The sequence below is a fragment of the Nilaparvata lugens genome, chromosome 12 (genome assembly GCF_014356525.2).
Source record: "Nilaparvata lugens isolate BPH chromosome 12, ASM1435652v1, whole genome shotgun sequence".
Taxonomy (NCBI): Eukaryota; Metazoa; Arthropoda; class Insecta; order Hemiptera; family Delphacidae; genus Nilaparvata; species Nilaparvata lugens.
Genome location: NC_052515.1, coordinates 4,766,684 through 4,793,652, shown reverse-complemented (window position 1 = coordinate 4,793,652; position 26,969 = coordinate 4,766,684). Strand labels below are relative to the sequence as shown.

Sequence of the window (26,969 nt, the reverse complement as noted above, 5' to 3'; positions counted from 1 at the left end):
CTGTGCAGCGGAGGCACCGAATCGGCAGTTCTGAGTTGGCCGCGCGTGGAGACGACATTGTAGCTCTCCTGACACTCGCACTTGACGTGGATCCACTTGTTCTCATGTCTGTTCTCCACCATCACTACAAGCCCCGCCCACCCCTTCGTCAAGTAGTAGGCAGTCATGCCTTCCCGGCCCTACAACATTTCATCAAATATATAATAATGTGACTAGAATAGTCGCTATGTCATGTAGCAGGTTGATGACACAGCAGTTTTATCAGTTGGTGAAACTGTTTACGTTTCTACAGAGAAATTGCAGATGGCAGTCAACAGAATCAATGTTTGGACCTTAGACCAGTTATAGAATAGAAACGGCCCATTGTATATTCATACTGAAAGTCGATGAAGCCAACATCTACTGCCAAATCCACCCATCTTGACGTCACAACAGTGACGTCACGCATCGTAAGTGTTTGTGGTGTTTAACTTACATTGTTGTTAAACAATGCATTGTTGTTAAACATAGCTTGTTTTCCATAGCAGATTGTTATTTATTTATGTAATTATTATTTATGAAAATGGTAATCTCCTGCGCAGCATATAATTGCACTGACATTTTTGAAAAATAAGTGGATATCTTTTCATGCGTAAGTTGAAATTCATACACAAATATTGTAAGTTGTAACTGTAATATTATCCTTGGTTATGATGTAGTGAACTCATTGCAGCATGACAATAAATTAGTTTTATAGGCTACCGTACCTTATTATTTTCAAAACACATTATAACTTTGAAGCCGATATCACATAACACATTATAACCTGACCGATAGGCCTATCGTTTTTGCCCGTAGCTAGAAATAACCTAAAAACACCATGAATCTGAAATAGACACAATCTGAAAGTTTTCCATACGATGCGTGACGTCACTGCTGTTGGCAGTAGATGTTGGCTTCAGAGGCTAGACTTCCCAGCGTGTCTATTCTATACCTGGTCTAAGGTTTGGACAAAGCACTGGCTTATAAAATTGAATGAAGCAAAGTCAGTTCAAGTCAACTTTACAAACAAAAGAGTTCAATATATCCCATTAACACTCAATGGGAATATAGTACCCTACTCCAACACTGCAAAGTATCTAGCAGACCTCGTGTGTCTCCAGCGTTATTGTCCTGTCACCAGCTGGCTCGGATCTTTGAATAGTAGACTTGAGATGCGCGTGAACACTAGCGTCAGGTGATCAATTTTCATAACGGCAAGGGAAGTTGTGTGCGTGCGCCACACCACATTTTTGTATTTGCCCCTTAGACCAGATATAGATATTCTATATCTGGTCTAAGATTTGCCCTGAGAGCATTAGGCCCGCCGTAAACCATTGCTAGGCTTCTCCAGACATCTGTGTAATACATGCTATGAATAATCCACTTGTCATCTGATTGATTATGAATAATTCTATAGCAATGGTTTACAAAACATCCCACGGCGTGGGTTGCTTTTCGTGGGTCTACTTTGCGGCGAGCCTTAAAATGTACTGTGATGTATGGCACTTCCTCAGACTTAAACTTTCAGTTTTGAAAACAGTGCGAAATTGAAGCAGGATGAATTTATGGACATAACAATGACAGACAAGGATGGCAAGAGAATGTTACCTCATGGCGTTGGCCCTTGGCGAGGGTGAGGTTAATGATGGCATCGGCGAGGATGAAGGCAGGTGGTGATATCTGCTCGACCAGCAGTCGTTTCGAACTATGAATGGCTAGCACGTATTCGGGGTAGTTAGCTGGATCTTCCATACCTGTAATCCGATTCGAATTAGGCAAACTTAAACACAATAGATAAACACATTCAGTTTATAATTAATATCGGGGCACCGAGATTCGCTCGTTATTTATTTATTGATAAACAGAACTCAATTCTTTAAAATGATTGGGGAAGGACTCTAACAGGCACAACCCAAACCGGTTTCTTCCCCTAATTTAGATTAATACACTATAAATATTCTAAAAAGTTCGAAATTCGAACTGAAATCATGGCGACTTCAGATGAAGAAAGTGGACACTCGCCCAATCTAGCGGATGACTTATTAACTACGGACTTCCAAGCGGCTGGAAAGAGTACACTTTCCGGCCTAGGACGGAAAAGAAACCTGTTTCTTACATCAGACGAGAGTCGTCTGCTAACAAGGTATTTTAGATCTACGTAGGGACTGGAAAACAGCTGCTTTCAGTGCAGTGTGGCGAAAACAAAATATCTGACTGCTAGTCGTTTTTTCTAATAGCAAAAAGTGATTTAATAATAAGCAGTTCGTGATGGAAAACAACATTGAAGAGCAAAATATCACTCACTAATCACTTAAAACTGTAAAATAATGATATGATAAAATAATGATGAATAGAATAATGATAAAATAATGAACTTTAAAAATTATGATATACTCTTATTTAGAATCATATACTATGCCATGTCAACAAATCAGATTATTTTGATCAAATCGATTAAAATTTCTAGATCAATATTTCTCGCGAATAAGCTGATTGATTGCAAATAGTTGAACAGCTGAACATAATTTTGTCTCTCTTCCACACAGGCACTCACATCTTCTGTTATCGACTGACGACGAAATTATAATCTGTTTTTCCAAGGATGAATAATTATTATCCTTTTCATGTCCTTCAGCGAGTTTTCCCAGGGATGAGACCTAGTGCAATCAAATTTTTATATCATAACCCTATACTATGTTCCAAATTTAGTGAAAATCGTTAGAGCCGTTTTCGAGATCCTTTTGGACATACATAACCAGATATCCAGATAACCATATAACCATATACATAAATTGCTCGCTTAATATAATAGGATTTCAATCACTATCACTTTATAATAAGGTGCGTACAAACTTATGCGCCACGAACACGTGCATTACACTTTTTATAGGCTGATAATATGCTTATTATATCTGTATTCGTACAAAAGCATTAAGATACAGATATAATAAGCCGATAGCATCAGCCGATGAAAAGTAAAATGCACGTGTTCGTGGCGCATAAGTCTATACGCACCTATAGGCATTGAAGATTAAGGCTCAACTCACACTTACGCGACTCAGGTCGAGAAGAGACTCGACTCTAGTCGAGAGCATGTGTTTCCAAATGGTGACACTCAGACCAGTCGACTCTAGTCTCCGCGACTGTCATCGGCTGATTCTATGCTTATTATATCTATATTCGTACAAAAGCTGAACTCAATCTTAAGCTTGCTCAAGATAAGCTCAAGCTTATACTGAATTCAATCAGCTGGTGGCTTAAACTAAAATAAAGAACATTATAACGGATGAGACTTGATATGGATTTAATCCAGTTTAAAATGAAATTTAGTTTAAACTGAAACTGTGCAAACGGCATTTAATCTCAATTTAATCTCTCGTTTACTGACCAGTATGCCAATGATTGAATGCCAGACAGACGAGAATGTACATTGCATGTTCTAGCATCTTGTGGCAATTGATGTTTTGAGATCTCGACGAACTGAAACCCTCCCAGTCGATCTTGTGTTGTCTACTATCTCTATTGTCTTAATCTCTATCTAATCACTCGTTTACTGACCAGTATGCCAATGATTGAATGCCAGACAGACTAGGATGTACATGGCGCGTTCGAGCATCTTGTGGCAGCCGACGAATCCGCGCACCTGTCGCTTGCTATGCTCAACGAGGCGACCAACCTCAGGCCGCGCCACCGAGCGAGTTCTGAACACCACCACGCACAAGTCCAGCTGCGATCGCTGGCTTTTCTCCGAGTTACTAAAACACAAAACACAAAATAATTGAATTTATCTAAGTGAGAAAATAATACTAATTTTGACAAGACAATAGTAAGTAGCAATAGTTCTTAGTATAGATTTTGCAGGTGATTCAGGTTTCATTACTCTCACATTTTATATCAGCTACTCATTCTCAAGTTACGTTTCAGCTATTCGTCATCTCTCTATTGATCCATTAATGAAATCATCACTGATATAGACGTTTATATTGTATAATCATTCATCACCTGGGCTTCAAATACTTGTGGAGAGTTGCCTCTGTAAATAAATAAATAAGTGAACTGAATAGTAGTTCACACAACAGTTTTTGTTATGAGTAGGACATCGAAGGGCAGTAGTTTTAATGATGTTTAAGGGCCGGTTTCCGAGCTCGGGATTTAGCTAAGTTCTAGACTTTAAACAGCTGGAGTCAGAAAATTAGCTTTCCAAAACGGGACGTAGTCGCAGATTCTATAACAGTAGTCGCAGTTTTTATTTTCTCATTTCTATAATTATTGGAAACGTTTTCCCTTGACGGAATTAAACATTTCTAAATAATTCAGAATAGCTGAAACTTTACACTATTTTCTCTCTATTTTATTTTCTGTTTAATTTTCTAGTTTTTTGAAATTTAATTCAAACGTGACTTTGACAATGACTGCGACTACGCCCAGTTTCGAAAATCCAATTTTCTTACTCCAGCTGTTCAAAGTCTGGAACTTAGCCAAATCCCGAGCTCGGAAACCGGCCCTAAGAGATTTATAGTTTATTCTTTGGTTATTCTATCAATCTATCGAAATTCAAAATTAGAATTATATAGTATATTCCAGTTATTTATTTTTCAAGTGAAAGTTTTTATGATGTGAACTTGACCTTACTTTGAACATTTTATCGAAGAAAATTTAGGAACAGAAGAAGTAAATTTTTATAATATTGAGATTTAATTATTTTTGTAGTTAATTACATTTCTACATTCTTGAAAACCGATCTGGCAACGTTGTGGAGCTAGTAAAGGATAGCACTATATGCTTTGTCGATTGATAGACAAGGATAACAACACCACTGTTAAATCAAATACTGCCATTAAACGTGGACCTCAATATACCACTTTTATTATTAAATTATTCTAACATTTCCTGACTCTACTATTGTGAGATTCACTTTGAATAGCATTGGTTGATTTTTTTTGTAGTTGAGAAGTTGATATTGTGGTAATTATTCATATTAAATGAAAACGACTAAGAAATTGTCAAAAAACCACAGATTTATTGATAATTAGAAAGACCGGTTCCAGTTATTACACTATTGTCAATCTCTGATAAAGTAAGCTTAGTTTATCAGAGATTGACAATGGTATATAACCGAAACCGGTCTTTCTAGTACCGGTACCTATAGATAGAAAGACCGGTTTCGGTTATTACACCATTGTCAATCTCTGATAAAGTAAGCTTAGTTTATCAGAGATTGACAATGGTGTAATAACCGAAACCGGTCTTTCTAAGTATCAATAAATCTGTGGTTTCTTGACAATTTCTTAGTCTTTTCATTTAATTGGTTGAATTGTAAGCGTTGATGTTCTTATCTATTACTCGCTGCCACTTTGAACTGAATCGGACAGTGTATCGCCATGCTACTGACCGTTGTCCCTCCTGGAACAGCGTGAACTCAGCCTCGGTTGGCTCGAGCACAGTGAGCAGTACGCAGGACAGGTGGTCGATGGAGGAGAGGGGTGGCAGGGTGCCTCTTAGTCTGATCTCGTTCCAGCCACTCTCTCGCACCTTGCAGATGTCTATGCAGTCAAAGTACCTACAAACAAAAATTCAATCAAATTCATCAATGATTCAGTCGAATATTAGATGTTAACATCACATGAAATTCCAAACAAATAGACATCCAATAAATTTCATCAAATAATTAGTAGAATATTAATGTGCGTACACATTTACGCGCCGCGAATACGAGAAATTCACTTTTAATCAGCTGATGCTAAGCTTTCTATATCTGTATCTTACCGTTTCTGTACAGATACAGATATAATAAGCTGATGAAAAGTGAAATTCGCGTGTTCGCGGCGCGTAAATCTGTACGCACCTTTAGATTACTCTGTTTCATATCCATACTTTTTCACTATTAAAATTAAACTTGAATTTTAAAAAACACTTATGGAGTGAAAATGCACTTACATTGGCTCGTTGGCTCATTGGCAATTTACGTAAAATTCCTACAGTCTGATGATGACCAACAACAGGTCGAAACGATCGTCACTACCAATGAAAGTGCATTTACACTCCATAACAACTGTTTTTTTTTTTTAATTCAAGAATATTTTATGTAAATATCAATCAATCAATAATTATATTCAACACAAAATACATAAAAGCAAATGCAAAAAATTACAATCAAAAATAAGTTTCTAGTTAAGAAACTAACTCATAAACAGGCTTCATGGTGGGATGTGATGAAAAGCAAAAAGGAGGAAAAATACCTAGCCAACTATGGTTTCCCATGTAATAGGCAGGTAGAGGGTATAAAAGTAAGGAATGAAGGGTGAAGAGGAGTGGAAAAGGGAAGAAATGGAGAAGGCAGAAAAAAAAAGAGAAAAGATAAAAGCAAAATTTGTAAGCGAGTCCACTTTCAACGAATCTATTTAAAAGAAAAGGCCTTGCAAACAGTAGTTAGAGCAGAAATCTCGAGACTCATACGTCGATATAAAAGAGAAAATTACTGTGGGTTCAGGTTTTTATTCCTAGTTAGTTTATCTACTAATCTTAGAGTCTATGAGGAAATGGTCCGGAATAAGGGTATTATTTTAGTGCTTATATAGATCAACTGTTTCCTTAAACATTCAATATTGGTGTGATATATGACATATCTATTTGCAGTGGATCTTAAATGATAATTATTGTCAATTGAATTTAAAGTGCGAGGAAAATAGGATTATTATTTTTATCAAGTATTCAATTACGGTTTTTATATATCACTTTCAAATATTTATTTATTTATTCACAATGGTGACAACGGGTTTCCCCAAATATGTCTCCTTAACAATAAAAATTGTACAGATACAAATGAGAAAGGAAAAATTGACGATATTGATACATAAATATATTGTTATTAATGCATAATGTGTTTTTAAATGTTACTGCTGTCATTTTATTGACAACAAAACAATATAATGCCGCATCCACATGTTGGCCCAGTCACTCGTCCAGTAAGCTGGCTCAACCTGGTAGGCTTGACCGCGTTGTTCTTGCCATCCATGCAATGTGATCAGTGCCCAATCAAGGCCAGCGGCAGCCAGCGACAAATTCATGATAGAAATTGAAAATATCAACTAAAATTAACACAATCAAAACTATAAAAGGTAACGCAATAATTACAATTGATAACAGTTAGGCCTATTGCAACTCAATAACACAGAAAAACAGCAGAGCAGACGACAAAACAGGGAACAACACGCATTGGTTGACAAGTGCGGATGGGTGGTTTACCAGCGCTGGCCTTCACTGGCCTTCGCTCGTCAAAAATCGGAGCGATAGCCAACGAAGGCCAATGAAGGCCAGCGCTGGCAAACCACCCATCCACACTCTCGTGCTGGTCGTCATTGGCTTACATTGGGCCAACATGTGGATGCGGCATTATGCAATTTTATAATAATTGTCCTTCCCTTATCATTGAAATGATTTGTTATTTGTATCTAAATGCATAATAATTGTTCCTCGTCAGATAAATTATTATTTTATTGTCAATTTCATTTTTTTTGTCATTCTTATTTGAAACTTTTGTTTGTAAAATTTTGGGAGAAGACAGTTTTGGCTAAGCCTGTTGTCTTCTCCCAATCATATTATATTGTAATATTATGATTTGTGATTTTCAGTGAAATAAATGAATCTATTAATTTCGATTTGTGAGGTCGAGTACTGACTTTAGCACATCCTCGAACGATATCCAGAACACGCCGTCGGAAGCACCGTGAGGCATGAGCAGCTGTCTGAGTTGGCTGGTCCAGGTGGGGGAGTCATCACTCCAGTCACCCCTCCACGAGTAGTGACCCCAAGGGTTGCGAAGGCGCACCAATCGGTGACCGCAGAGGTCGCGAACGTCTAGCACTGAGTACGCGTGTCTGTCAACCATAAAAAAGTTGCCAACATCAGTAAAAAGGTTGCAAACCTCTTCAAAAAAAGTGAACAACCTCTTCAAAAAGTTGTCAACATCACAAAAACGCTGTGAACATCTTTATAAAAAGTTGCCAACATCTTTATAGAAAGTTGCCAACATCTTTATAGAAAGTTGCTAACATCACTAATAAGTTTTCGACATCACAAAAACGCAACACGTCAATTTGTCGTATTGATATATTCCCTAACAGCTTCACATCATTCACCCAATGTGTATGGTACTCTATCCACCAGCCTTTCAGTCAGAGTTCTCGAAAGCGTCCCAATATCTAAACTTCTCACTTATGTGGGGATCTGAATGAAGAGCTTCAACCCTCAATAATATGGTCTTTGAACCATAGTCGAACAAAGTCGATTTTTATCTAAGGTCGATTTTTGTATACGAAGTCGATATATTTCGTCCTCGAACGAACAAAGTCGATCTTCAAATGGTTTCGCCGAAACTGGAGTCATCCTTTCAACACTCTGGGTTTTCGTTTGTGCGTAAATGCCGTCATCGACCACGACAGGGAGAGAATCTCAGATTGGGTAGATTTCAATTTGTCTACATGTTCAATTATTATGTTCAATTATGTTTTAATGGGGCAAGTTGAGCTTATACTTTTAAATGGCAATATGTTGATATTATTAGAAATGTTTAATTCTTTAATAATAAAGACAAATAATAAAAAGTTATTTGATCAGCTGTTTTGGCACACTTGAAATTTGGATAATATCATAGCCACCTCTAATACAAGGCCCTGGCCTACGATATTGCAACGTCGCAGTGTAGGCCTAGAATCTAATACATGATTGGTGAAGAAGATTTAAAAAAATACCAGCTGATCTTTTTCACCAATCATGTATTAGATTCTAGGCCTACACTGCGACGTTGCAATATCGTAGGCCGCGGTCTTGTATTAGAGGTGGCTATGACAATATGAATGTCAACAATGCTTGCAGTCGTCGACTGCGGAAATTTACGCATAAACAAAGATGCGCCTTAAACTCTGAACTCTGAACAAACTGAAGATACACAAAAGTTTTAAAAAATAAAATAACAAAACCCTCCAAGGTCTAAACGAATCAACGATAGACAATTACGAGAATTTCATTTTTTTTGGAAAATAAAATCGATACCAACCTGGGTCTCAACCCCTTCTTCTGGTACTCCTCCTCATCCACCTTCATGTTACCCCCTCCACAGGAGGCGCCCATCAGAAAGCGTGCCAGCCGTGAACTCAGCAGTTGCGCCCAGATCAAATCCTTGTCCAGCTCGTCTTCAGATGGCAGTGAACTCGGCTGTAGGGGCACACTTTCACAGGGGGCACCTGCAACAAAACAATACAATAAGTAGTATCTTGGAGAAAAGATAGCATAAGAAGATATCCCATAGTTTGTAGAATTCATTCAAAGTTTGGAGGTTTTGTATCAAATCTTGGTGTTGTGTATCAAGTTGAGATGATACTGTATCATATTGTGTTGATCCTGTATCATTTTGTGATACTGAATCATACAGAGTGATACCATAGAGAAAAGATAGCATAAGAAGATATCCCATGGTTTGTAGAATTCATTCAAAGTTTGGAAGTTTTGTATCAAATGTTGTTGTTGTGTATCAAGTTGAGATGATACTGTATCATTTTGTGATACTGAATCATTCAGGGTGATACAATAGAGAAAAGATAGCATAAGAAGATATCCCATGGCATAGGGCGTTAATATTACAAATTTCAATGTTAACTGAAGCCGATAGTCCTAGTAGTTCTTTTTCGTGAAGCTATTTGACGCTAGTAGTCTCTTATAGGGCCGTTTCAAGTTGAGATGATACTTATATTGTGTTGACACTATCATTATGCGGTTAAACTGTATCATATTGTGTTGATACTGTATCATGTGCTGTGATACTGTATCATTTTGTGGTGACATCTAATGCTATCGTTTCTCTATGGTAGAATTTAGTACTTGATTTTGAGAAGGCCTATGTAGTATATTAATAATATTTAGTGTATGTATTTGTGTTGTTTGTTATGTATGACTATTGTCAAAATTTGGTAATTTTACAACTAAATGAATTTTATTAAAATTGTATCAGTTATTATTGAACTTCTTAATAAGTGAAGTAATTGATTAAATGAATAAATGGAGTTTTATTCTCAATAAGCTTAATACAAGAAAATATCAAATACATGCAAATCAAAAACAAATAAATTCAAATAATTATTGTACTAACTACAGAGAATAAATATCATAGTCGCTAGATTGTGTAAAATTATAATAATGATCATTAATGAAAATGTTATAATAATAATTGTTGGATATTGAAATTTACCTGTTAAGGTAGCTAACCCCTCGATAGCTCTCCCTGATACAAGCGCTTCGTAGCACCCATGTATCTTTGCTACAGCTTTTTCTATTAAAGGCACCCATAGTTGTTTTCTTTTAGCCTGTAAATTAAGATGATTCCTTATCAATAACAACGTGAATACCATGGGTTGTTGTCACAGAAATAAATAATAGAACAAAATATCCTGAGAAAGAAATGTTGAAACACAATGCTGATTCCTTGGAATTGAATTCTTCGGAATAAATATTGATATAAAAAACTACGTATCTTAAAGAACTCATTTTACAAATCTAAAAATAATGACTTTGGCATGTATCTTCATTTTTCAAAACTTGATTTATATCAAGGACAATTTAAATCAGTTCACTTCCAATTATACTCTTCATACGAGACATAGTTAGACTTGGTAACACCACGTGGTAGACTAACCAAAACATTGAAAAGCCACAGTTATCTACAATGTGAACTGTATAACAATCTGTCTTTATCCATTAGATTGTTGCCGCTGAACATTTTTAAAAGAACTATTGCTGGATGGCTTAAGGTTAGAGGATTTTACTCAACAGATGAGTATCTAAATTGTAATGATTTTATAGATGTGGCAAATTGACTCAATTAGCTTATTTAAAAAATGAAAATATTGTTAAACTGACGATGCCTATTGTAAACTTGTTTTATTTTATGGCAAATAAAGATCTTGTATTCTGGTAGTAGACGAGCTGCTCCAGTTTGTCTCATATCTAATCTAACATAACCATAATTCAGAAACAAATTCGGTCGGGACTGACCTGCGAATAGACAAGATGTCCGCGCTTGTCGCAGGGCAAGAGGTCGTCAACCAACACCGTTGTCCACTTCCCATCTTTGCACAGTCGCACCTGGTAGGCACCCTGCTCACAGTAGTTGCGCATCACCATTATCTTCTTGACCAGGTCCTCGCGTTCTGCCAACACTGCCAAGGCACTCAGCAGCCAGCAGTTGCCCAAAACACCTGCAATAACATGATAATTATTTGTTTGTTTCTATAGCTTCCTAGAGACTCTTATCAGAGTATAGGGATTGTCAAAATAATAACTCAATCAATCAATTTATTTATTTGACAACATAATTAGAATGAAGACATATTATCAATTATTCATTTCAATTATTTGTTTGTTTCTATAGCTTCCTACAGACTCTCATCAGAGTATAGGAATTGTCAAAATAATAACTCAATCAACCAATCAATCAATTTATTTGTTTGACAACATAATTACAATGAAGACATATTATCGATATAAATTAAAATTACGAGTCTCTTATACAGTATCAAGAAAAGATCACCAGGTGAAGACAATTTATCAATATTAATCAGAATATCGAATCTCTTATACAGTACCAAGATCACCAGGTGGCAATCCTACAGAGCTGACGTATTTTTAATGTTTGAACTGACCAAATTGAAATCCAACCAGAGGAAACACATTTTTCTCCAGTTTCTAATGTTACAAACCCTTAGTTACGTTGTATATAAATTCTTCAGTTATTTATTTAATAGTTTATCTATCTTATTTACACGATCACAGCATTGAATTAATTAATGATTGTGAGAGAATCAATAGGATAACCCTCTTTATGTTTTTAATTATTTTATTTTAACCCTCTTTTAACTTGACCTCTTTTTGTTTTTAATGATCTAGATTATATTACAAGTATATTGTGGTGACATTTGTAATGTATTTATGATGTATATTGTTTGATGTGATGTTTATGACCTGTGTTAATATTGTATTATATACGAGTATAACATGATAAATAAAATTGAAATTGAACCTAAAACTGTTTCTCTCCATCAGGGTGATCAGGTGGTCAAGTGATCAACTTTCATAACTGCAAGGAAAGTTGTGTGAGTGCGCCACACCAGATTTTTTACTCTAATATTGGCGTATGAAGGAGGCTCCTTTTTCCTTTTATATTATCCTAGTAATGCAAAATTTCCAAAAACCTTGTATATACGTCGACGCGCAATTAAAAAAGGAACATACCTGTCAAATTTCATGAAAATCTATTACCGCGTTTCGCCGTAAATGCGCAACATATAAACATTTAAACATTAAGAGAAATACCAAACCGTCGACTTGAATCTTAGACCTCACTTCGCTCGGTTAATTAATAGAAATTTATGAAAAATTCATGAGTAATTTACGATATTTTTCCCGGTTAGTACAATCATGAGGAATTCAATGTTCTCCCGGTTTTCCCGGTAGGTGGCCACCCTGTAAATGTATCCATTGGATTTAATGCGTGTCCTAGAAATCAGACTTGAAACTAATTATCCCCGCGATTTAACTGACCTTGCGATATGTCTGAAGGCAGAGGATTCCTGAATATGGTCCACTCCTGCTTGGAGTCACACCCCTCTGTGTGTATCTCATAGGGACGCAACCACTGGGCCACGTGACTGTCCTTGGTCTCCCCTCCTGACCCACCGTTGTAATACAACGAGCAGTCAGCCGGCGGGAATGAGTCATCCACGAACGGCTCTTTGTTCTAAAATAAATAAATTTTCATTAGAATAGAATAGAATATCTTTATTAGCCTCAATAGTACATCACAATTTGACATATAGGCCAGTCAACACAATACAATACAGCACAATAGAAACTGTCAATAAAACACTAAAATAAACAGTCACAGTACATTGGACTCAAATTAAAATATACATTACATACAGTTCATAATATACAATAATACACATTTTTAATTCATTTAAAAATCCCTTGGATATAATTTTTTCTCCATATATTCTTTGACAGAGTAGAAGGGATTGATTATCTACGAGAAATTTTTCTAACACATTTCTAAACCTTTTGTAATTAAGTTGTCTCATTCCAATGGTCAGTCTATCCATAATTTTGATTGCGGCATTAGTGGGGCTTTGATTTGTCTTGTGGAGACATTAATGATTTATTATTCATTGAACGGCATGTGCTTATCATTGAAATGCAATTTATTTTATTTATTCATTTGATAATATGACAATATTATTGTTTCACACTCCGGTGGAGGGATGAACTTTCGCAACGAGTTGGAAGATTTGTGGCTGACCGAAGCTAGAGACAGGGGAAGATGGGCAAAAATTATTGACAGACTCTGAATTGAAAAGGGGGAAATTTTATAATTTAAATTAATTTAAAATTGTATTTGTCGCCAACCACATATATACCTCATAAGAGAGGCTTTTGTTCTTTTAAGAATGGTAAATAAAGCTATATTATTATTATTATTTCTAGACTATCATGGAAGATTCGAAATGTTATTTCTAGTTCTAAGTACCATTTCAAGTAAATGCTATACTCGTATAGGTTATTACAGATCAATTGGCTTTTTTACACTTTTTAAATACGTATGAGAATGGAAGCATAAAATACTGTCAGAATCGTTTTTTAAAAGAATAAAGCAATGAAATATTTATAAGACAAGCATTTTCTAAGATGCCATCTTAGGATTAGGGCCTATATAAGCTTAGGGTAAGATCACATTGGATGCACATATGTCCAAGTACACGGGTATCTTGCATAACGAAGCACACAGATGAGAAACAAAAATTTGGAAAGAGCAATAAACAATAATAATCTGAAAAGAGCCATGGATAATCAGATAAGAAGATAATCAGAAAAGAAAACGCACACTGAACGCGTGCACTTGCTGGCGGCGTTCAGTGTGAGCAGCTACAGGCAAGTCACAACGTGTTTCTATGGCTCTTTCCAGATTTTGTTTCTCATCTGCGCGTTTGGACATACATTGCGTGCATCCAATATGATCTTACCCTTGAGTTAGGCTGAAGCTTTGGTTTGTCTAAACCAAATTCATATCTGAAACAGATATCGGTCACAGACACTTCTATTAGATTAGAGGTAGCTGTGATAAGGCTCTAAGGTTCAAGTGTAAAGGAGCCTTTTATAGCTATAGTGAGGTCCACGTTATAATGGCAGTGGATAAAGATAGAAGAACAGCGTTGCCTGTTCTCTGCCTTAATAAATTATATTTCCACATTGTCAAAAACAGATTTAGCATCGTTGCGGAGCTAGAAAAGGATAGTACTACCTGCTTTGTCGAATAATAGACAAGGATAGCAACATCAAAGTTAATCAAATACTGTCATTATAACGTGGACCTCACTATAGGCCTATAGTGAGGCCCACGTTATAATGACAGTATTTGATCAACATTGGTGTTGATATCCTTTTCTATCATTCGACAAAACAGATATCGCTATCCTTCTGTAGCTTCGCAACGTTGTCAAATCCGTTTTTACAATGTAGAAGTATAGTAAATTAAGGCAGACAATCGGCAACGCTGTTCTCCTATCTCAGTGGAGAAAGATGAGAGAACAACGTTGCCGATCCTCTGTCTTGTCAATGTCTTCTATAGACGGTAGCTTATACAGGCTTATTGATGTAATATCAACTGTTCTTTCTCGTTTAAAATAATCAATTAAATATTTTATTGAGAAATAAATTATATTTTCAATAATTTCATAATGGTTTTACATAATTAAGATTGAATATTTTATCAATTCTACATTGTCAGAAGACGATCTGGCAACAGAGCAAAGCGAGAAAGAGATAGCGCTTTCCCCTTGGGTGAATGATAGACAAGGATAGACATACAGCTGTTATTTTAGAAGTAAGTATGAGTTTCTTTTCAAGTTTTAAAATTTTCAATAATCTAATACTATATTTTCCAGTTACCAGTGCTGGTTCAGTGAAATATTTGTATTCAATTTGGTTTTCAACTTATCTAAATTATAAATTCCTCATTTATATTTTCGACTCAAAATTGGATAAAACTTATGAAGTGATAAACATAACCTATTTTTGGACAATTTCTATCTAAATTTGGGAAAGGAACAGTTTTGGGCTTTAAGCCTGTTGTTCCTTTCCCAATCATTCATAGTTGAGAATGATTTATTGTATCTATCAATGTATAAATGAAATAAATGAATATTGATAGCAATACCATTGCTAATCAAACACTGCCATTACAACGTGGACCTCACTATAGTCAACCCATTGCCATTTTCAATAATAGGATGTTTCAAGTACCGTAGGTTCTGATTTTAATAATAGAACAGAACCAGGCTCCATACAGTGAAAATAGCATAATCACAGCCTATTTTAGAAATTTTAATGGAAAAAGAAAATTGAAAAATAGAGATACTCACATCAGTACAGAATCGAACAATCCGCTCCCAGTTCTCCAACGCGTCCCTCTCCTCAATCTGCCTCAGATCCTCCATCAGCTCACTGGCCTGACCAATCAGCGTACGCGCTACGCCCGGTGACGGCGACGCCATCTTGTCGCCCGGGTGTGACGATGACGTCACAGACGGCGACGTCACTGTCACATTCACACTAGACGTCGTCACAACACTCCGCGACGCCTGACACATCTCACACGTCGACGCCAGTCCGCGGTTCTCAAAAGTGCAGTGCAAGCAATGCCAGGGTGGGGTGGGGGGTGGGGCTTGGGTGGTTGTGGGGGAAACACCCCCCTTAGATCCGCCACCCCCCGGTATCACAGATAATTCGTTACTATTATTCGTTACAAAGTTTGGGGTAGTCCGACTGTTGTTGCTTCTAACGTGATGTGATGACACACTAGCACTCCCCCGCCCACCGGAGTTACTCCTCCGCACATGTTTCTGTTTCGGAATGGCCCCCAGTTGTGGGTTCCCCCCTGATCTTGATTTCGACGCGCCCCGTGGCGAGGGACTCCTAGACGCTCCCCCACTTCTACTATGGGGCACCTCTAACGATCGCACCGGTTTCCCCGTTTTACAAATTTGACACATACTTCTTTGGAGAGGGTTTTTAAGGGTGCACTGCGGACACACCCAGAACTCCCCCTTCTTCAGCGTCATGTCCCGCACTTGTGTGATGGACTTCAACTTGGACCCCCCGCACACCTCACACGCCATGGATGCCCCACTGTTCACCAGTGTACACTTCTTACACTTCCAGTCCATCTCGTTGAAATCAGCCGGCAGAAACTGGAAGTCATCCTCCAGATCCTGTTGCAGAACACCACCGACACCACTGTCCACCACTATCGTTGTGGTGTCCCCCTGGTGGTCACTGTTTGACGAGGATGACGACAACCTCCGTTTACCCACTTCACCCATTTTCGGCGGAGTGTACCTGACACTGTCCTTTGTTACAGTTATCAGACTGGGCTCAGTCAGCGACGCAGGCGTCCTAATCGAGCCACAAATATCACAGTTTTCAATCCAGATCGGATTGTAGGGGAATGAACACTTTTTACAAGTCCACATCCTTCCAAAGGCGCCGTTTGTTGTGGACTTTTTCACCACCACATCACTGTTATCCATCACTTCAGGGGTTGCTCCAAAACTGGAGACTGTTTTGACAGGGGTGAGAGTTTGGGGGCTTCTTCCCCCTCCAGCAATACTGGGCACTATGGGTTCAGACATGCCTATGTAGGAGTATTTTGTTACAGCAGGGGTGAGTTGCAGGTTGAGGTTGTTCATCAAGCGTGGTGACGTGGTGTGTTGGATGTTGCCCTGGGCATCCGTCTCCACCATACTCCTCCTGTTCCCCTTATTATCCAACTTCCCCGCAACATCCACAGCCAGCATCTCAGACAAACTGCGGCGGTACATGGGTTTATTAGGCCAGGGACCGTTGGGTGACAACTTCACATCCTCCCTATCCCTTGTAATCACAGTCGAGATCAACCTTTCAGGCGATGTAATGACACCGGTTTCATGATTGTTATCACATTTGAACCCACCTCCCCCTTCCACCACACACTTGTTCCAATCAGGCACCTTGATGATGGTGGCAGAGCGTGGCAGAGTGTTGTACGTTGAAGGCAGGTTGACTTTACGTGGCATTTCACAAGCATCACACCTATCAACCTCATTCTTATTGTCCAGTGTGCACCGTTGACAAGTCCACGACGTCGAAGGCTTCAAATGGTTGACATTCCACGACTTATCACTATCAATCACCAAACTATTGGGTCTGTTTTTGTCGTTCCATCGTCTATGTATCACACCACCCCCATTCGACAACGACCGACTAACTTTCGATTTGACCTTCTCGTAGACTGAAGGACTGTGTCGCTTGGGTGAGCGGTTTTGTGCTTGGACATCACAGTTCTGACACTCGCTGTCCAGCAGTTTGTTGACGTTCTTGATGACAGCTGATGATATCTTGTCGGTGTCGTCGTCGGGGTTCCACTGCGATGGCGACGTGGTGGCGGTGACTGACTTGGATTGGTGACCGCCGCCGCAGGCTGCACAGTGGTCTGTGACACTGGCATTGTAGGTGCGGCACACTGCGCACACCCACTCAGCCATCAGGCAAGGAACACTGGCTGAGCGGTCCGGTTTGCCTTCAAAAACTGTAAACATAAGTAAAAATTGACTTGAAAATATGCCGACTGTGTAAAATTTGAAAAATTTATGTGAATATTTATTTATAGCCTAATAATCGTCACATGGTACATCAAATTTTGAGTATCACTTAAATGACTGGTGACATGTCAAAACAATAATAATGATTAAGTTTGTAGTGTTAATGTTGATGTTGTGGAACTTTTCCATAATTGAATAGACTTAGAACGTTGTCAAAAATCCACTTTAATTAAATAAAAATTAATATTTTACAGGAGCATGCTTTCGTGTGTGCTCACACATCATCAGCTGTAAGTTACAGTTAATAATAATGATAATAATTCCTATAACTAGTTGTGTACTTTAACATTGAAGATTGGATACATAAGCCATGAAGTCACAAAACTCTACTTATCTCTACAATAACTCGTCAAATATCAATTTTTAGGGAATTTTGTTTTATCACTTGATAAAATTCACTTGAATTTTATCACAGTTTGTTTGTCAACCTTTAATTGTGAAAATAGATAGAATATAATACCCGCAATAGAAACTAGTTTGCCTTTCCCATTCTTCGCAGCGCAGCATTTGAGAAAGCACCGTTTTATTCCGGGATGAGATATTTTAATAAACTTCCAGCAGTCATCAGAAACATAGAATCAGTACAACTAATTGAAAAAAACACTCAAAAAATATTAATTGAAAAAAACTATTTACAATGCTGCCGACTTTCAATTTCAATAATAATTTTATCAAGTGATGAAACAAAATTCCCTGAAAATTGATATTTGACGAGTTATTATAGCGATAAGTAGAGTTTTGTGACTTCATGGCGTATGTGGTCAATCTTCAATGTTCTAGTATACAACTAGTTATAGGAATTATTATCATTATTATTGTTTTGATATGTCACCAGTCATTTGAGTGATATTAAAAATGTGATGTATCATGTGAAGATTGTGAATAAATAAATATTCACATTAATTTTTCCCGTTTTAAAAAGTCTGTTTGAGGTGCAAACACACTGGACTGGCAAAGGTAGCTTCAAGCTTGAGAGTGTTGAAAATAATGCATATAATTAAATGGTAGTGAATAAATAGCAAGTAAATAAATAGGTAATGAGGTTGGCTACCTTACGGTGATACATGGATGATCAACTAATTGACCGGTTAACTAACTGATTAACTAAATAACTAACTAATAAAGTAACAACCAGAATTTTCTTTAGAGGGATGCGACCAAGATGAAAACCTCGGTCGACGGCGGGCTTCATGGTGGACATCAGCTGGTTTTGTGCGGCGAAACCTCTTCAGCAATTCCTCCTTCACATCTTCCTCCTCTTCGTCAGCTTCCTCTTGCTCCTTTTCGTCCTCCACACCCTTCTCTACCTTATCACTGCAAAAGAAAAGACACAAATTACAAAACGGGACAAACAATATCAAACTATATTGGTATTATAAACTGGCTCATCAACTATCTTAATTCGGGAGAATTTTATAAACTGTAGATTTACACTCAACACTAAAGCTGCTGCAACAATTGTAGGGAAGTGCGTAAAAGTGTTAAATTATACATCAAATTGAAGATAATTTATTGCTCTATAAGCTCATAATCACCATTGATTGCTCCCATCAATTTTTAAAAAGTTAAACGAGCAAAAATAGAAAACAAAAAGGGGGGCGAACGTGTATTTTTTTTAGAAATGTCACACCTTTAAGAGCGGATATCTCGAAAACTAAAAACAAATATAGAAAACGTTATGAGATGAATATTGTAGGAAATTATGTAAGCTTTAATTTTGTATATAAAAGTTATGTCCGTAAGGTACATAGTTTTCGAGTTATATGCGAGAAACCAAAAAACAGTAACTTTGAACCACCCACACCACCTTAGCACAAGGGGTAAGGGTGGGGACTTTTGATATGTTTACCTCCTTACTACCCTAAACAGAACTCCGGGGTCGAAAATTGTATTCCAGACTTTTTCCTCTATAACCTTTCATTGACTGGATTATAATATGCAAAATTCCAAGTTAATCAGTCCAGTAGTTGAGACTTGATGATGCGTCATTCGTGAATTTCCAATCCCGTAAGCCAATTTTTTCCCTCTATTATATCATAAATGTGCCTGCTATGTTCTTCGTCTCCCTATCATTTTTAAGAATAATTGTTTATTATATTATTGAATCAATAAATGAATATAATGGATGAATGAACTATGAACTGTAATTATTAATATAAAAAAAGTTAAATATCATACTATCGGTGAGATCAATGGATGAAAACGTATAGAAAGAGAAAACAAATGGACTGGAAAGAGTCTAATCTTAATTGCCGTTTAATAAGTAAACAGAGAGAGAAGTATTGGCGGAAAGCGAGGGTTGACAGTGACAGGAAAAGTGATTAATGACCGTTTCAAGTGACGCGAAACAGATGAGACTGAAGAGTGAAAAATAATAAAACTGAGAGCTGTATCGATCATTTGTCGTTCATTTATCTCTCTCACACTGTGCATTGTATAAATATTGGGATATTGTGGAGTGATTCACTTTAAACCGTCATCATTCCGTATGGATAACATAAATGTGATTCCCTTTACACCCATGTTGACAGTTCGAAATACAACTCATTCTGGAAGGATTTGAAAATATATAAGCCTACTTATTGCTTGCAAAAAATGGATTTTTGAAATATTCCATCAAATTTGAATTTTTCTTTGTTTTTCAAAGATATTTTATTTCAAGGACTACAACGACTTAAAAAACTTAAATTTCAATATTATTTTACATTAAGGCTGCGTTTACACCACAGTTATTAACAAAATGTTAATTAATAACTTAATCCTTATATAGATAAAATTAGAAGAGTTGATGGTGATGTGTGATATCTCTCCATATCTTATATATCTCTCCAAACACAACCTTATATAGATTCTATTTTAATTATTATTAAACGAAATCCCAATTAAATGCTGTGAATCACCCCAAAGACTTCTGCTACTGCAAATATTGACTACAGACTACAGGGTATTGTATGAACATTTGTATTATATCTATTTATATGACCAAATAATTTTTGTATAGTAGCGCTCATCGAATTTCCATCTAGCTGTTTACCCTGTAGTCAATATTTGCAGTAGCAGAAGTCTTCCGGGTGATTCACACCATTTAATTGGGATTTCGTTTAATAATTATTATTCATTAATTAGCATTTGAATAAATGCAACTTCCAATTTATTTTCATCTGTAGATTCTATTAGATTGAACGGAAATTGACAAACACATATGTTAATCATGTGTATGATAAGTTATATTCAATCTAATAGAATCTATAAGGATTGAGTTATTAACATTTTGTTAATAACTTTGGTGTAAACACAGCTTTATTATATTACATTTCGATCTAACAAAACTGCATGATTCAACTCACTAACAATTCTTGAGGTGGTTTTAACTGATACTACAACAAAAGATGATTTTAAAAACCTGAGCATCAGAATCCCTAAGATTTGATAAATGTATAATGTTTATTATCTTTCATACGGAGATAGTTTTATCAAAGAGGAAGCAAATATGCTTATTTTATGATTTATTTAGCCTACTAAGAATTCAAAACCAAGCTTGACCATCATGAGCATCAAAATTTGAATTGTTTGTGAAAAAACCATAGAATAAACATACAGGAAGTATAATATGATAGAATGCTTTTTCTATGATAGAATTATCTCAGTAGGGAAGATAAGATTATTGTTATGTCATGTTTATTAACTCTTCAAGATTGTGATTCAAAATTCGATCAGAATTATCAAAGACTGATGTATAACAATTGAAACTAATATCTCGTTTTCTTATTTATTTTCCTTTTAATTCATGAATTTATCCTCATTTCAACATTTGAGGGCTCATTTACTCATCAATTTCTTAATAGCCTATATCTTCATTTTTATATGCAGCTAGTCATGACAATTTCAAATAAAACTATTCAAATAAATGTCTATTATTGATGACTATTCAATTTAGAAAGTAAATGACTATTCTAAATGTAAATAGTAAATGACTATTCTAAAGTAAATGACATGACTATTCAAATAAATATCTCATATTTATTTTTATAGGCCTATATCATGGCAATTTTCTCACAATTTCATGACAATTTGAGTAAATATCTGATTAATTTTTAAAACAAACTAGTCATGAAAGATTAAATATTTTTCTTTCACACATTGGTAAACGAAGAAAACTTTCAGTTTCTACATGACAATTTGAGTAAATAACTCATTATTTTTATAACAAACTAGTCATGAAAGATTAAATATTTTTCTTTCACACATTGGTAAACGAAGAAAACTTTCAGTTTCTACATGACAATTTGAGTAAATAACTCATTATTTTTATAACAAACTAGTCATGACAGATTAAAGATTTTTCTGGTAAACAAAGAAAACTTTCAGTTTCTACAAGTCTTTGTTAGGCTACTTCCAGTAACGTCTCAGGTGCATCTTAAGGGGTTGGCGCCCTCTTTTGAGGGTGAAGTGGGTTTCGGGGTGGCAAGGGGTGGTTCTTTATTCATGAAAGGCCACAGGTTGTGCCTGGCAGCATAGTTACTGCTCACAAATTGATGGCGAAAGTTTTGGGTTCCACTCTCCCAATTTTGGACAATTTAAGACTCCTCGCCATCTGGTTAACTGGACGACTTTACACTGATCACATTCCGATCATTCTCTCTTTCCTTTTGTCTCTTCTTTCTCTCTTTTGTCTCTTATCTCCCCTCTTTTGTCTTCCTCTGATCGTCTTCCTTCATCTATTTTCTTGTCTTCCTCAATCGATTCTCTTGACTTCTATAGATTTTTCTTATCGATTTTTGTCTTCCTCTGTCGATTTTCTTTTAGCTTCTGTAGTATAATACTTCTATCAATCTCGTTAACATATCAACATTTTCACTGCAAAATTATTTTGTCAATAAAATCAAAATGTCAACGTTAATTTGTCCCGAAATAGGGCATACTTCAGCCTACAGTTTTCACTATAACATTAATTTGTCAATACAATCAGAATGTTTGTCCCGAAATAGGGCATACTTCAGCCTACAGAAAATTCTTAGATCAAGGCTGTTAAGCTGGAGCAGTAAAATTAAAATTTATAGGACAGTGCTGCGACCATTGGTGATGTATGATTGTGAAACATGGGTGTTTTATTTATTTATAATTTATTATTTTACAAAGGCGACTTTCTAGAAGTATTTTAAGCCTAGGTGATGATGATGGGATGAATGATAATACAATGAAGGTAGAGTTATGAATGAATAAAAATTATAGGTTATGCTATCCACTTGAATTGATTTGAGTCCACTTTTCAGCCCAGAAATAAATTGCTGACAAGTTGTGATAAGATGCTATTGAATAGATTGATTGATTGAAAACTTTATTAATGTAGATTACAATATATACTGGTTTATTCAGTTATATACAATAGCTTACAATACAGCAAAATTATAGATGAATTTACATAATATAGACTAAGAAAATAATTATTGAAGAAGTTTTGGGCAATTGCCTGTTTCTCTTTCCAAATATCGTGTTTGTGACTGTTCTAATAAATAAATAAATAAACTGTATATGATATGAAAAACCCAATTTGGAATAACTATAGATAATATTGTTATGCATCTACATAAATTGGCGGAGCTTTGGACATATCAATGTCCATTCTTCGGGAATAATATTAAAAATATCCTTCCCACTAACTCTCTACCAAAAAATAGATGGGATTTAATAGGGAAAAATAGAGAAGAATTTATGGGCCAGTGCTAGAGGCTGATAGGTGGTGACTCAAATAAAATGATGACCTCTATAATCTATATGGGCAACCGAGCATTTTCACTGAAATTAGAAGAGCTAGAATTTGTTGGTAGGGCCATGGTTGGAACGGATGCCGGAAACCCGTACAGCACGTATGTCTCTGTATCAGCAACCAGGGGGACAAAGAAAACGAGGCCGACCACGCAAGAGATGGTTGGACGATTTGGAGGCAGACCTTCAATCCTTGGACGTAAGAAGGTGGAGACAGCGAGCACAGGACATAGATTCATGGAAAAGGCTTGTGGAGGAGGCCATGGCTCTTCAAGAGTCAATGAGTAGTAGTAGTGGTTAATTTGTCACTATAGTTGCTTATGATTTTATTTAACATGGTTGAACATAATTACATTTACACAAATTTCTCTTTGTCAAGACTTCAAAACTTATTGTAGGCTACTAATATTTAATAATTGCCCAATTTCTTTCACAATGATTCAATTCTGTTAAATCTGTGGAATGTCTATAGTTTGTATTAATATTGAATAATCATTTTACACTTTTCTACACAAAGATTTAATCATGCTTCATGGATTTAAAATAGTTAGCTATAGTTCAAATGTCTACACTGTAATTATGTTTTATAAAATTATTTTTCATTCAAGATAGGAAAAAGCCTGTAATTCAAATGTTTACACTGTAATTATGTTTTATGAAATTATTTTTCATTCAAGATGGGAATAACAATACTGTAGCCTGATTCTGCTTTATGGATAAAATAGTTAGCTATAATTCAAATGTTTACACTGTAATCATGTTTTATGAAATTATTTTCATTTAAGATGGGAATAACAATATTCTGATTGAAATTATTCCACAGTTATATTGTACTGTTTATTTGATTCATTTTTTAGAACTCAGTATTATTGTTTAATTTAATGACTAGCCTATTGAATTTGGATTTTCAACTATTAATCAATTAGTAAGTTATCATTTCAAACCCTTTGCTCAACAATTAGGGTATTATTCTATTTTTAAATTATTTATTTATATGTAGATTCAATCACAAATCATAATAATATATGATTGAGAAGGAACAACAGGCTTGACCCAAAACTATTCCATTCCCAAATATTTATTCCCAAAAAAGGAGGTGATGTTTCTATGGCATAAAGTAAAAGTTCAATTTTAGTCCAAAAATATATATTAGCAATAAATTTTTAATTAAGATTAGGCTAATTAAAACACCAATATTTTAGTTAAATGACACTTAATTATCAGCACTGCACATTGAAAATTGATAATAGAATTTGTTCATTTGTATTCATTATGTGCTTGAAGTTTGGATTCAATAATGCTAGTGTGATTTCACTTGCCTTCCAATAATTTCTCAGTTAAGTCATTTATTTTAATTCTTATAACTCGTATACGATTACGATTCTTATAACTTGTATTTGTGGGTATGTATGAGGAATAGTCATATTATCTTATGACTTGATACTTGTCTCATACTTTGTGGCTATGTAGGCCTATGTGAAATACTTATGTAAGCTTCTAACTTAATACTTGCCTCATTTGTCTGAGCTACAACAGTAAAATGCACTTCAAACTGTCTACGTTCCTTATAAAGAAAATCGGTGCTAACCATTCAAGGAATGCTGATTGTTTGAATTAAATCTCATTGAGTACGTTCTGGGAGGACCAGATCCATTGCCCATAAAGAGTTAGTGCGGCGTTTTTGTGCGATTTGCGTTTTTGGTGCGGCGCACCATAAAAAGTTAGTTTGGCGGCCATTTTGTGGTGCACCCGGGGCAGTGGATCTGGTCCTCCCAGATCTTACTCACTAAGCCTCACAAAGCCTCTCAAGTAGCGTTCAAAGGGCCCATATCACATTAGGACACGAGGCTGGGTCACCAGTAGAACACAAGTGTCCGAAGTCAGTGGCAGGGCATTATAAAGCTTTTATTACATTTATTACACTGGGGACACTAGCTGGGACATCAGATTTTGGTGCCCGGCTGGTGTATCACACAGGTCACCAATGAAACCACAGCTGGTGTCCCACCTTGCTTTATATACATGGACACTACTGGGTTCCTATCGTCGACAAAGCCTGGTTTTCTAATGTAATACGATAATGATGTCCATAATTTAAATCGAAGCTAACATAAATTTTACACTAGGGACATTAAATCTTGGTGTACGGCTGGTGTCTCACACAGATCACCACTGAAACCAAGGCTGGTGTCCCAGATTGCTTTACACATGGACACTACTGGTGTCCCAGCTTGCTTTACATAGGGACACCACTGGGTGTACCACTGGCCACCCAGCTTGGTTTCCTAGCGTAATACGAAAATAATGTCAATGACTTTCTGATTAAAATCAAAGATAACATATTCCCTAGTCACTAGATTAATGAGAATACAAAACAAGTAAGTACCTAAGTAACAAAGGAAGTTAGCCTATAGGCAAAAGATTTAATTTATTTGCAATTATTTATGGAAGATTAAAAATATGTATAAGTACAACTTTACCATGAAGATAAATTGTACAGTAATCAGAGATCTTACATAAAATTGTGTTTAAATTACCCAGGTCTTCAGTCACCAACCTCTTTTAAGAGTAATTTAAGTTTTTGACAAATTTCCACCTGAAAAAGGGAATTTATAAGCACAAGCACAGTTTAGATCACTTCTATTCAACCCTTATTGTAAGGTAAAAGACCACTCTATAAACATAACAAGCTATGTTTATGTAGAATCGTTAGGAAGGAAGGTTAGGATGACAACTTTGTTTATTGATTTTTATTAGACAAAGGGATATCAGCTTCAGCAAACTAGAAGGACATAATATGATTGAAAAAATTAAGCAATATATGTAATTTTATTGTTCTGAGATAGACTATAATAAAATATGGTTGAGTTTAACAATTTTTTTTTGTGTTGACATAAAGTAACTTATTATTGATAAGGGTTGTAATGGATCAATCTGAATAAAGGGTCAAAATTATGACTTAAAATTTGTATGATTAAAATAAATGTTGCTGATAAATGTAACTACGTCTCAAAATAATAGATTGCAAGCTATAAATATGAATAAAATAAGGCCTAATGACAGATAAATTATTTACCCTATAACGGCGCATTTGTTGTCAGCTTCATGCCCTGGTTCCACAGCTTTGAATGAAGCACTTATTGCAGAACTGGTATTTTCTTTGACAGAAGTGGGATACCCAGAATAAGTAAAAGATGATCCACTGAAACTGGCACTTCTACCCCTAAACCCAGATTTTCGCAGGGGTTTAAATTCACGTTCCTTACCACATCTTATGCACTTTTTATGTTCTGTAGGATTTATTAGGGTGCACTTTTCACAGTGCCACTGCAAAACTGAAGCAATTGAACCCATTTTCTTAAAATCATGGCTATTCCGAATTTAATTAACTGAAAGACCCTATATTATCAACCAGCTGATCCACCATATTGAAACACCGGA

The 26,969-nt window shown here is 36.0% G+C and overlaps 1 protein-coding gene across 1 annotated transcript; it reads right to left on the bottom strand.

Moving 5' to 3' along the window:
* On the bottom strand, nucleotides 1-26,969 carry LOC111060891 (calpain-D; the record flags this gene model as incomplete). The annotated part of the gene is given in 12 exon segments (XM_039438743.1): nucleotides 1-179; nucleotides 1,630-1,775; nucleotides 3,580-3,776; nucleotides 5,414-5,581; nucleotides 7,701-7,898; nucleotides 9,077-9,263; nucleotides 10,265-10,379; nucleotides 11,068-11,270; nucleotides 12,613-12,808; nucleotides 15,486-17,689; nucleotides 18,895-19,076; nucleotides 26,605-26,969. Coding segments are annotated over 12 exon segments (4,253 nt in total), but the record flags the coding sequence as incomplete, so codon positions are not given.